This window comes from Triticum aestivum, chromosome 6B (assembly GCF_018294505.1).
Source record: "Triticum aestivum cultivar Chinese Spring chromosome 6B, IWGSC CS RefSeq v2.1, whole genome shotgun sequence".
NCBI lineage: Eukaryota > Viridiplantae > Streptophyta > Magnoliopsida > Poales > Poaceae > Triticum > Triticum aestivum.
In genome coordinates, this window is record NC_057810.1 from 534,885,100 (window position 1) to 534,898,189 (window position 13,090).

Here is a 13,090-nt window from a genome sequence, read left to right on the forward strand (position 1 = left end):
TATTGAAAATTTTGCACATGCCCTGAGATTAAGATGGTTGTGGTATGAGTGGAAGGATCCTTCCAGGTTGTGGGTGGGAATGCGCAACCGATGTGATGAGGATGATCTCAACTTGTTCTATACCTCCACCACCATCACCATGGGTAATGGCTCTAAGACACGTTTTGGGGACTCTCCATGGCTACTTAGTCGAGCCTAAGGATATTCGTCCCCTCATTTTGTGTCTTCAAGGAAAAATTGGAAGGTGCGGGAGGCACTTAGAGATAATGCTTGTATCTTCAAGATAAAACTGTCTACCATTGTCTCCATTCATCACATTCGAGAGTTCTTCTCCCTTTGGATGCTTCTTCATGATTTCCACCTCGATGGCCTTACTGAGGATGACATTGTGTGGAAACACACGACTAGTGATCGGCAGCCTCCGCTTGCAAGGCACAGTTCTTTGGGACGATTCTCCCTCAGATGGAGCATATGATTTGGAAGGTTTGGGCATCGCCAAAAGTTAAGTTCTTTCCTTGGTTGGCAATGCAAGATAGAATTTGGACCGTCTATATGTTGGCCAAGCATGGGTGGCCAAATTGTGGACTTTGGCCACTTTGCAATGGGATGCGAGAGCCTAGTGACCACCTCTTCTTCAAATGGTGTTACACACTTCGGCTTTGGAACTTGGTCGTTGACGAGCTACACCTTTTGGGCATCAACACATCTTCGTGGCACTTGGAGCGCACCATCATGGATTGGCGGGCTAATTGCTTTGGTGTTGGCACCGCAATAGGAAAGTCATGGCCTCTCTCACCATGCTCATATCTTAGACAATTTGGAATGAGAGAAATTATCTGTTCTTCCATGAAAAAGCTCCCCCCTCCAATCTTGCTAAAAATTATCACTGTGGAGATAAAGTTTTGGGTCACCCCGGGTGCAAAGAAACTAGGGACTTTAATTTTGGAAGAATAATCTTTTTAGTATTTTGAGGGTGAATTGTAAGTCAAACTCTATTCCCTTAATTAATGAATGAGACATATCTTATTTTAAAAAATACCCCCTCTGGTCTTTTTAGTCTGCATATAACTTTTACCAGAAGTAAAGGTATCTCTATTTCGACCAAACTTTTAGAAAAAAAATTAACAACATCAATATTGTTAGATTCGTTACGAAATGTAGTTTCATAGTATATATTTTGGTATTGTATATGTCAATATTTTTTAATATAAATTTGACTTAACCCCATTCTAATACGCGGAATAAAAATGACCAAAGGGGAAATAATTATGCCTCGGAATTACCCAGGTGAGACAAAATTCATTTGGATTTTGGTACGAGTAGAAAAAGAGCCCGTGCGTTGTAACAACAAAAAAAATTTCATGCAAATGTGTTTTTCGAAGGAGATGCATGATTTCAGATCATAACGTGTTTGTAACGTAAAAGAGAGGCCATTTTAAGAACATGTTGTTCTAAGACCACCAGACACGCCGCTAGTAAGACAAAAGAAATAGTAAATGATGATTTTTATATGTTCTCCTTGCCTTCTTAGAAAAATTCAGATTTTGTGTGGTATGAAATATACCTTTATTTTTCAAAGATAATTATGAAAAAGGAACCTACAACGGTGACAAATAGGAATAGTGAAGGCTCGAGACGCCTTTTGCCCTTTTGGGTAAGACATCTTTGAAGGAAATATGCCCTAGAGGCAATATTAAAGTTGTTATTTATATTTCCTTATATCATGATAAATGTTTATTATTCATGCTAGAATTGTATTAATCGGAAACTTAGTACATGTGTGAATACATAGACAAAACAAAGTGTCCCTAGTATGCCTCTACTTGACTAGCTCGTTAATCAAAGATGGTTATGTTTCCTGACCATAGACATGTGTTGTCATTTGGTGAACGGGATTACATCATTAGAGAATGATGTGATGGACAAGACCCATCTGTTAGCTTAGCATAATGATCATTAAGTTTTATTGCTACTGCTCTCTTCATGACTTATACATGTTTCTCTGACTATGAGATTATGCAACTCCCGAATACCAGAGGAACACCTTGTGTGCTATCAAATGTCACAACGTAACTGGGTGATTATAAAGATGCTTTATAGGTGTCTTTGAAGGTGTTTGTTGGGTTGGCATAGATCAAGAATATGATTTGTCACTCCATATATCGGAGAGGTATCTCTGGGCCCTCTCGGTAATGCTCATCACTATAAGCCTTGCAAGCAATGTGACTAATGAGTTAGTTGCGGGATGAAGCATTATGGAACGAGTAAAGAGACTTGCCAGTAACGAGATTGAACTAGGTATGATGATACCGACGATCGAATCTCAGGCAAGTAACATACCGATGACAAAAGGAACAACGTATGTTGTTGTGCGGTTTGACTGATAAAGATCTTCGTAGAATATGTAGGAGCCAATATGAGCATCCAGGTTCCGCTATTGGTTATTGATTGGAGCTGTGTCTCGATCATGTCTACATAGTTCTCGAACCCGTAGGGTCCGCACGCTTAACGTTCGATGACGATTTATATTATGAGTTATGTGTTTTGGTGAAGTTTGTTCGGAGTCCCGGATGAGATCACAGACATGACGAGGAGTCTCGAAATGGTCGAGAGGTAAAGATTGATATATTGAAAGGTTACATTCGGACACCGGAATGGTTTCGGGAAGTATTGGATAATTTTCGGAGTATCGGGAGGTTACCGGAACCCCCTGGGGGACTATTTGGCCTTCATGGGCCCTAGTGGAGAGAGGAGGCCGGCGGCCAGGTGCTGGCGTGCCCCCAAGCCCCAATCCAAATTGGACAAGGGGTGGGGGCGCGGCCCCCCTTTTCCTTCTCCCTCTCCACTTCTTTCTGCCTTTCCCACTCCAGAAAAGGAAAGGGGAATCCTACTAGGAGTAGGGAGTCCTAGTAGGACTCCCCACACTTGGCGCGCCCCTTGGCCGGCCGCCTCCTCCCCTCCTCCTTTATATACGGGGGAAGGGGGGCACCCCAAAGGCACAACATTGTCTTAGCCATGTGCGGTGCCCCCCTCCACCGTTTACTCCTCCGATAGTACCATCGTAGTGCTTAGGCGAAGCCCTGCGTGGATCACATCATCAACACCGTCATCATACCGCCGTGCTGACCAAACTCTCCCTCGACCCTCTGCTGGATCAAGAGTTCGAGGGACGTCATCGAGCTGAACGTGTGCTGAACACAGAGGTGTCGTACGTTCGGTAGTTGGATTGGTTGGTTCGTGAAGACGTTCAACTACATCAACCACGTTAACTAACGCTTCCGCTTTCGGTCTACGAGGGTACATGGACACAATATCCCCCTCTCGTTGCTATGCATCTCCTAGATAGATCTTGCGTGATCGTAGGATTTTTTTTAAATTGCATGCTACGTTCCCCAATAATCTTGGATTAAGTAGGTAATTATTAAATCTATGAAAAAAATATTGTATGAATTTATCAAATTGTAACCTAATCAAATGAACCAAGTATACAAAATATGTACAAGTTTGAACTTGTCGTAAACAGAACATAACTATGTACCTTCTATATAGAGCAGAGTGATACATGTAGCATACTTCCTCAGAGAAATGAAGCGGAACATATTTCAAGAGAACTAATAAAGTGGAACATATTTCAAGAGAACTAATAAAAAAGCCCGTGCGTTGCAACGGGATAAAAATATATTCATGCAAATGTGTTTTTCAAAGTAGATGCACGATTTCACATCATAACATGTTTCATAACGTAAAGAGAGGCCATTGTAAGAACATGTTGTTCTAAGATCACCGGACACGCTGCTAGTAAGACAAAAAAAAAGTACATGATGATTTTTATATGTTCTCCTTGCTTTCTTAGAAAAACTCGCATTTTGTTTGGTATGAAAAATACCTTTATTTGTCCAAGATAACTATGAAAAAGGAACCTACAATGGTGACAAATAGGAGTACTGAAAGCTTGGGCGCCTTTTGCCCTTTTGGGTAAGACGTCTTGGATTAAGTAGGTAATTATTAAATCTATTAAAAAATATTGTATGAATTTACCAAATTATAACCTAATCAAATGAACCAAGTATACAAAAATATGTACAAGTTTGAACTTGTTGTAAACAGAACCTAACTATGCACCTTCTATGAGCAGAGTGATACAGGCAGCATATTTCCTCAGAGAAATGAAGCGGAACATATTTCAAGAGAATTTAGAATTTGAGGTGGACTTTTCCTAATTTGCTCATACTATTATGAAAGATTCTATTTTTTTCCAAACACTTTGGCATTGACGTACATGTAAACACATCCGGGAAGAAACAACCTGATCAAATATGCCCAATGGAATGAAAGGAAAAGAGGTGAAATACATTATGCATTGACAAGGACCAATCATTATAAGATGGTTTCCCTGAAAAGGATGCAAACTGAAAGATGGTAACTCCAAAACTTACATTCCCAAAGAAATAGCATATCTCTATAAGAAAAGGAATATCAACATAACACCTGATTTTGAAAGTTCATTATTTGTCTAAGTAACATGAAGTATAGCATCCCTGAAATATGTTGTCGATAACACCAATGTCCATGCACCAAAAGCAACCGTTCTCAGGAGGCCGAATTGGAAATTGCCAATATCAGTTGTCATGACAGACTGAGACATTTTGAAGAGAAACAACTAACCGTTAAATGATTATGATGTGTTACTGTCATTGGACTCGTTCACTCTGCTTGATATATAAGGGTGGTGGTTGATGGGTCGTCTGAAGATTAGTATCTTAGTACTCTACTTGAGGTCCATGCCCTCGTTGTGCAGCATGCATGATGCTCGTGGGCCTGAGCATCTCCGGGAGCAGCAGCTGGTCTGGACATGGAAAAGATATAACCGCCCCTGATCAAAACTACAGAAAATACATACACCTCTCTCTATACGCAAACACGCATCCCTCTTCATTTACCGCTCGACTGCTCATCCGCCCTCCCTTAAAGTTGGTCCTTCGTCCCCAAAATCCCACATCCCAAGATCGCATGAGCTTATGCGGAGGATGAGCTCAGATGAGGCGTGGCGGCGGGGAGGGGAGGGTGTTGTGGCCTGGAAGATCTTTGATCATTATTTGTTTCCGAGCATGCGTCGTGTGGCATGCGTTTCCACTGCCTTCAAGATCACATTACTCACTTTCTCTGTCAATCCCGCACCATCATCAGAGCCACATCGTGTACTAGCATCAGCGCCGCATTAATCAGGCTCTCTTTTCATTAATTTCTTCATTTGCATGTCTAACGAATCCATTAATTCCCAATCCTGTTAATTATTTCCTTGTTTTCAAGAAATGTTTGTTCTTGGCCTCTTCTCTTCATTCCACATATGAATCACGAATCCCGGGTCTCTCCTCTTCAAAGGCATTTCTTATTGATTCTTAAGTTGGCTTAATTACCGAGTTCAACTCACATATGTATATAAATTGGTCAAATTGTGTGAAAGCGGATGAGGTGAGACTAAATATATACGGGCCCTCTCTTCTTTTTACACCAACGGGCTGGTGTATGCAAGTTTGACGCACATATAAGTTCTGCGGGCCTTCAAATTGAGCACAATTGGTATTTAGTTCGGTTGGTCACAGCGGAAGAAATAGCCTCGTATGTTGCGAGTTTGGGTATCTGCTCTGGCAAATATTTTTGCCTCCTTTTATGTAATTGTACTACTGGGCCGGCTTTGTTGGGCTGCCGCACACCACGGGCGAGGTCCAGCTGAACTGTTTTTCATTTAGTTTTTGAACTGTGACTTGAATAACGAATTATTGGTACCACCTCGCGTATAGTAGACGGATGAAAGTGGGGGTGAACATACTAAAAAAATGGAGAAATGCATCGTCTTTTATTATTAGGTATAGATATAGATACATGGATGCGCCGTGAGGATGCAAAAAATATGCAACCAATGGTGTGCATTCAGCGTCGTACAAAAATCGGACATTTTATGCCGTACGTGAAGTAGGCTCTTTATGGATCGGTCTGCCTTAAATTGTCTTTTTCTTTCACCCGCAAAAAAATAAAAATTGTCTTCTTTTTGTCAAATCATGTCAAGTTCTTTTCGTGAAAAATGAAAAAAAAATGCCAGTTCTATTTTAGTTTGGTCGTTCTTCGGGAAATGTGTATCTTACTTTTTTTTCTTCAAAAAGGGACTCCCTAGCCTCTACATCAGAACGATGCATACGGTCACAAAATGTGTATCTTACTGTATGATGCGGGCATGAACTATTTGCGGTTGAATAGTTTTGATACGATATTTGATTCCATAAATTTTCTTTTACCAACAAATCAGAATTGCTTGGAGTGTGACAGTATGACACGAACACAATTGCAAAGGATCATGAGTTCATGACCAATCTTGAGGCATGGAAGACGAGGCATTTAGCTTAGAACACTGGGCACACACTATCCGGACCCAGGTCGACCCCTTTAGCGGTGGGGCATATGGCCAGAGGGCAGTGCTCGCCGGCCGTGCCCCACCAAACAATGCTCCGGTTCTGCATGGTGAGCGCGAAGTAGAGCAGCACCGCCATGAAGGCGACCCCTGCGTCCATCGCGGCGGAGAAGATGTAGTTGTACCTCTGCCACCACCTCTTCCGGTAGCGGAACACAAAGAAGTTGAAGATGGTCCCGACGAGCAGCCAAGAGTTGTAGTTCACGGCCGTCGCCGGCGGCATGCTGGCCGTCGCGTTGATGAGCACCGGCAGGTTGATCAGCAGTATCCATTTCTGGTCGGGGAATATCCTGTGGAAGATGTACACGACGAACGGAGACGCAGCGCCGATGAGGAAGAAGTAGTTGATGGCTGCGTAGTTGCCAAGCGGCCCGAAAATGCGCCGTGGACCAACAAGGCCCCAGATGACCGACGCGTCGAAGAAGACCCGGTCGTTGGGGCACGTCCATGGGCTATTTGCCGAGAGCTTTTCGATATGGCAGATGTTCTCGACGGAGCCCAGCAGCCACCATGCCACGCTGAGGTTGATTGTGCCGGCCACAATTGTACCGACAAACTGAGCGTGAACAGAGCGTGAAGGTCAGTAAATTTCATCTTTACACATATGTTACTGAACTCCTCTGCTTTGGAAGGTGGTCAGATTGAGGGGCTCTTTTACCTGAACAACAAACATTGATCTGGGGGGTATCTTCATGTAGTGGCCAAGCTTGAAGTCTGAGAGGAAGGCGACGGCCTGTGACATGCTCATGTAACCATACACCTTGAAGCAAACATTGGCGATGGGATAGCCGGGCCTTATCAGCCCCATGGCGTACTCCGAGATGACATTCAGACCAGGCGCCTGCCGTCCGTCAATTTATAAATGCCTTTCGTCAGTTTTCTTGCAAAATTGCAGGAGGTTACACTGCAGATTCTTAAATTAACTTGCCTGGTTCGTGGTGGCCGTGATAATGCTTATGGGGAGGGTGAAGACGAAGGACATGCCACAGGCGAAGACGAGGCCCCACCATGGGAGCTGAACCTGGTCGATGAGGACGGTGCAGAGGATGAGGGCCACTGCCATCGACAGTACCGTCAGCGAGTAGAACCACCATGCCGGTATGTCCTCGTACGTCCTCATCAGCTTCGTGTGGATGTCAGGATCCTCACGCCGCGAAACTCTGAACCGCTGGTAGATCTCCCTGCACATTGGTCCATGTCCCATTTCAGTTGAGATACCAGACGTGATCACGGCTGCGTCTGTTTGTCCATGTACGCACCGAGAGGAGAGCCCTTACTTCCCGTAGAAGAGGCCGACGTGCGAGATGGTGGCGGCGATGGTGGCGAAGCTGAGCCCGTAAGAGAGCGCAAAGAAGGTACTGATGTTGACCCTGCCGAGCTCATTGTAAGCGTCATAGTCGAGCTCGAACTGCTTGTTCACAATGGCGTTGATGTCGTAGTCCGTCCCGTTGGACATGAAGAGCTGCGTGGAGAAGAGGGGGAACGTCTTGGCGTGGTACAGGTTGGTCCCCCAGTACGCCGTGGGCACCAGCACCCAGACGAAGAAGACGTAGCCGACGAAGATGTTGGCGATGGCGAAGAAGGGCGTGATGAGCGGGCTGCCGAGGTAGGAGGCGACGGTCTCCCAGTCGAGGGTGAAGGCTCCGAGGCCCAGGCCTTTGAGGCCGGAGCCGAGCTGCTGCGCGGTCACCGACTTGGGGAACGCCCAGCACACCCATGCGATGGACGTCAGGCTCTGGAAGATGAAGCCTGGCAGGGCGTAATACGAGAAGCTGCAGATGAGCACCACCAGGAAGAACTTGAAGCGTGAGATTTGGCGCGAGCCCTTGGCGAACTCTTCCTTCTCGTGCAGTGCCCTGGTACAACAATGCAGGTGTTGTTACTTGTTAGTGTCGCGCTACATGTTGAGGCATGATTTCATGATAATTACTCCCTCCGATTTCAAAATAAGTTAGTCCAAAATTGGGCCATCTATTTTAGAACGGAGGGAATATATTAGATGACTATCACTTGCAACATCCTCAATCTAGTTGCTTACTAAAAATCATTATGTGTGGTGGTTTAATAATGGCTTGGTGTTTAGTAACCTGGAGTGGATCAATTAAAAACATGTGTGGTGGTTTCATTATTGTGAACCGTTGGCTCCTGCAAGCCTAGATATGGGCCCTTTGGGCCCCATCTGGGTCAGGGCGGGCCGTGGACTCCGGCGGGTCACTTCTGGCTGGTCTGGCGTGCTACAGGCGATGGGGGCGGTGGCTACCGTGCTGCGTCCGCTGCAGCGCGGCGGCGGGAGCATAGCGGCCCGGTTTTGGGCCCAGTCGGACAGTTGGCCTGGTGTGCTCTTGCTGCTGCGTCCGGTCTGCTACCGCCTAAGCCGGTGGATGTTGTCCCCTCGCACGTGGCTACGGTATTGCCGGTCCCTGTATATGGTGGCTTCGTTTTGGTCCGGTCGGCCTTGCAGCGTTTGTCGTGGTGAGACAATGGTGGTGTCCTTGTGACTATGCTGGCGAATGTTGGTGGGCTGTAGGCATGGTGGAGCCGACGGTTGGTCCTGGGTTGTGGGTGTGAGGGGATGGGAGAAATCGCTGTCAGATCTGGTCGGCACCAACGTGGTGACATCTGTGGGCGCCACCCTTCTTGAAGGGCGTCGGGTGTACCTCTCCCCCACTCCCTTCCGTGTACCGGAAAAAAATCCTAGGACTTGTCCGGGCAGCAGCGTCGTCGTCGTTGCAGTTATTCTTGAAGGTGTTGCTTGGTACATGGTAATTCGATGGCATAAGAGCGTGGTGAAATTCTCTGGTGGGCGCAGGGTTGCGGGATACTGTACCTTTCATTGATTCGGTGCTGCTGGCATTTTTTCTCCTGTTTTCTATTTTAGGCATGATTGTGTTGTTTGCCCCAGTGAACTCACTGTTGTATCGGATGATTATCATATTAATATAGCGGGGCAAAAGTCTATTTCAAGAGAATGTAACTATTGTTGTGCCAGCGGATTGTATTTTGGTGTGGTGCTTTATATGCAAAGCCGGGTGAAAGCCTATTCCCTCTATGTCGGTGTGTAGCTAAATCCAATACTTATGCTTCACAGATTCTGCCGCTATTTTCCATCATCGTCCTTTGTATCTTTAATTAAGGAAAAAACTAACGCCCACACGTGTGGGCGTTTGCAGATCGCCCACACGTCTCCATCACCACTCATTTTGCCACGTATGAATAGATGACATCAGTAGAAATCTTTTTGGTTTCGGCTTAAAAATGTTTTATCTCCTAAATAAAAAAGCGAACTAAAAATCCGTTTTCACCATTAAATCCGTCTCGACGAGATCTTCAAAACTAGACCCCATGTTGATATGTTTCGACGAATTTTTTTTTGCACAGAAGTTGCCATGATGTTTACACTATAGTTGCCATAGCGCTTAAACTAAAGTTGCCATGTGGCAATTTTAGTTTGTAGATCGTGGCAATTTTAGTTTTTTGATGATGACAATTCCAGTACTTTGATCATGAAATTAATTTTTTTATTGAACCATGGCAATTTTAAGTGCATGTATCATGGCAATTTTAGTTTATGGTGCATGGCAAGTCTAGTTTCTTAATTCTCCGTTCTATAATATGTTAAAATTTACTTTTAAATGTAAAATAAAATAGTTGGAACATATCATGACAACTTCAGTGTAAATATCATGGCAATTCATGTGCAATAGACATGGCAACTTTTAACAAAAAAAAATTCACCGAAATATATCGATATGAGATCTAGTTTTGAAGATCTCGTCGCGAGGGATTTAATGGTGAAAACGGATCTTCAATCGGATTTTTCATTTAAGAGATAAAACATTTTAAAAACTGAAAATCCGAAAAGATTCTCGCATGCATGCATGCGATGACGTGGCAATCTATTTGCATTAGAGACGTGTGGTGTGTTTTTTTTCCTACCACACGTGTGACAGTTATCGACGTCCTTAATTAATGACGGCCCGCCGCCTGGAGCCAATTTTAACACCTTGGGGCAAAGCGACGGCTACTGATAATACTATGTGCACAACTTGATTCTAGTATAAAAAACAGTGGCCTGTTCTCGGGAAAGATGGTTAACATACTTGACACTAAAATTATTAGCTCGGCCCAGCTTTTGGTTCTGTTAGTGGTTCTTGTCACTTTACCTAGGGGCAGTACCTTTCTCCATCGACTTCATCGACAAACTGGTGAAAATGCCAGTTGTAGTAGATGTACTACTATTTGTAGCTATGCGCGGTTTCTCTACCGAGTCGAGGACGAACCACAACGGACTGTTGAGCAACGGATACTCGTATAAATTTAGGCCTTCTTTGCTTCATAGGACAGGAATACTATAGGAATAGGAAAATTATAGAAGATGAGATGCCATGCATCTCAATTTCTATAGAGAAAAAAAATTCAATTAATTTATAGGATATGAATTTTTTCATTGAGTCTAGGCTAATATTTTTTCTCTTTGAAAAATAAAAGATTGATTTCTATCCTACATAGAAATATGTATCCACTCCTACAAATCAAAGGGCTCTAAAGAAATTTTCCTACAAAGTTTTTATCCTCTAAAATTCCTACAAAATTCCTCCAAACAAACCAAAGGAGGCTTTAATGGGGAAGTGCTTGGTTCGCCCGTCTCCAAAATGCAAAATCTAGTGGTAAAACCAACAAAAATCCAACCAACTCAAGCCATCAACGATGTGCGCTCTGTATATATATAGAGTAAAAAGAATGTAATAACGCAAGAAGGCGACCAAACGAACTCGAGTAGTGGGTATGGTGATCGTCAGAGGTGCTCACCGGAAGAGCGAAACCTGGACGAGCGTGCTCGGCCACCACATGTGCGCCGGCTCCACCACGTACTTGCGCATCAGCCCGGCCCAACCGTACCCAAGCACCTAGATCCATTTGATTTCGGTGCCACAGAGCACAAGTAAGAAAGAGTAGCATGAAAACTGTGCTCGGTGGCCATCAGAAAGAACACCAACGCATATAGTATGAACTACGTACCTGGGTGGTGATGATGAGGAGCCAGGCAGCGATGTAGGAGATGGAGCGGCCGTAGAAGGCGCGGATGATGTCGACGATCATGACGGCGTAGGCGTTGCCACCGCCGAAGGCGTAGCCGGCATTGGCGAAGATGGAGATGAGCACGTGCTCCTTCATGTTGAAGGGCCCCGGGTTGAGGCTCCACTCCCCGCCGCCGAGCAGCCCCGGCGCCCGGAACTTGCGGCGCGGCAGCACGCGCGCCAGGAAGTGGCCCATGGGCAGCGACGCCACTTGCACCGTGAGCGAGGTGATGACGAGCGGCTCCGTCCGGTAGGAGAAGAACTGGTTGAGGAAGCTCAGGAGCGAGCAGGAGAAGAGCCCGATGCTCCACATCCGGAACGTCCACACTGGCAGCGTCGGGTCGTCAACAGTGGGGACCGTTAGCCGCACCTGCTCGATCGGGGAATTCTCCTCCTCCGACGACTCCTCCAGTTTGCCGGGGGCGGCGGCGAGGCCGCGCTCGTCCGCTGCTGTCTCGCCCATTGCTATGTACGTATACCGGAGCAGGGGTCTGATGGCCCGGCCATTTATAGGGTGCTGGGGTTTCAGGGCGAGCAGCTACTATTATGTCCACGTTCTTTGGGCGTAACGTTTGCTTACCACATTAGTGTTGTCAGGCTTCTCCTAACAAAAGACTCGGATTAAATAGGGAAATGTTAACGCCCACACGTGTGGGCGTTCAACATTCCGACCACACGCCTCCATCTTCGTTGGCTTCGGTATGCACGAATCTTGTAGCAAACAGGCCGGTTTTCGGTGCCACGTAGGACGAGTCTCGTGTGCGGTGTGCAAGTCAGTTCACCCGCACGGTGGTTGCCATCCCGTGGTCAGCGGTTGCCACTCAGAGGCGTGCGGTGGAACTGCCATGCGCCCGCACGCCACGCTCCGACCACGGTTGACGTCAAACACGTCGCACACCCCTCCACCCTCTCCCTCACGGTTCCATTTTACTCACCTGCGACGCATTTATTGGCACAACCCACTCGCACTTGAAACCACTGGAAGAGAAGGCGAGAGGAGAAGGCGACGGCGGAGGCGGAACAATCGACGGTGTTCGCGGCTGTCGGTGGTGCTCGCCGGAGCGGAGCGGCTTCGCCGGAAGCCGTGCGGGTTGAAGGTAATGCTCGCTTCATCTCTTGCAACCACTTCCTGCATTTTTCCCCTTTCCCTCCCTGTTCGATCCCTAGATCGATTCATAGAGATTCTGGCGATTCGGCGGTGCGTCCGAAGTTGTCTGGTAGCCGTTTTTTTGTGGCACTGGGCAGTTTCGTCGCCGCCGCGGCTGCGACATCGTCGGTGCCGTTATGCCTGTTCCGAGGCACGCACTAGTCTTGCGCATGGATTTGGGAGGTGCCCCCCGGTTTGTTTTGATGCGCATTGGTTCGATTTTGTGTTTACAGTCAGTTCATGCGAGAATTTTGAGGGTGATTTTGAAGTCGAAGTAGTTGCCATTGAAACCTAGATCTAGTTAGGTTTGGTTTTGAAACTGTAGAACGAGGCGAACTTGGCAGAATGGCTGAACTTGGCAGAACGAGGTGAATTTTGTGTGGCAACTAAACTCACTGA

The 13,090-nt window shown here is 46.0% G+C and overlaps 1 protein-coding gene across 1 annotated transcript; it reads right to left on the minus strand.

The window, feature by feature from the left end:
* Positions 1-6,398: 6,398 nt before the first annotated feature.
* On the minus strand, positions 6,399-12,007 carry LOC123134376 (oligopeptide transporter 4-like). The gene is made up of 6 exons (XM_044553640.1): positions 11,486-12,007; positions 11,276-11,373; positions 7,744-8,322; positions 7,395-7,647; positions 7,125-7,307; positions 6,399-7,022 (listed from the first exon to the last, which is right to left on the minus strand). The coding sequence occupies exons 1-6, from the start codon at positions 12,005-12,007 to the stop codon at positions 6,399-6,401; spliced, it is 2,259 nt and encodes a 752-aa protein (XP_044409575.1).
* Positions 12,008-13,090: the final 1,083 nt, after the last annotated feature.

What these genes read in the sequence shown, in the direction of transcription:
- LOC123134376 (XM_044553640.1), bottom strand. Translation starts at nt 12,007, where the DNA reads ATGGGCGAGACAGCAGCGGACGAGCGCGGCCTCGCCGCCGCCCCCGGC. An exon ending in TCACGGCCACCACGAACCAG is followed by an intron (nt 7,308 to 7,394) that starts GCAAGTTAATTT and finishes GACGGACGGCAG; the next exon opens with GCGCCTGGTCTGAATGTCAT. An exon ending in GATCAATGTTTGTTGTTCAG is followed by an intron (nt 7,023 to 7,124) that starts GTAAAAGAGCCC and finishes GTTCACGCTCAG; the next exon opens with TTTGTCGGTACAATTGTGGC.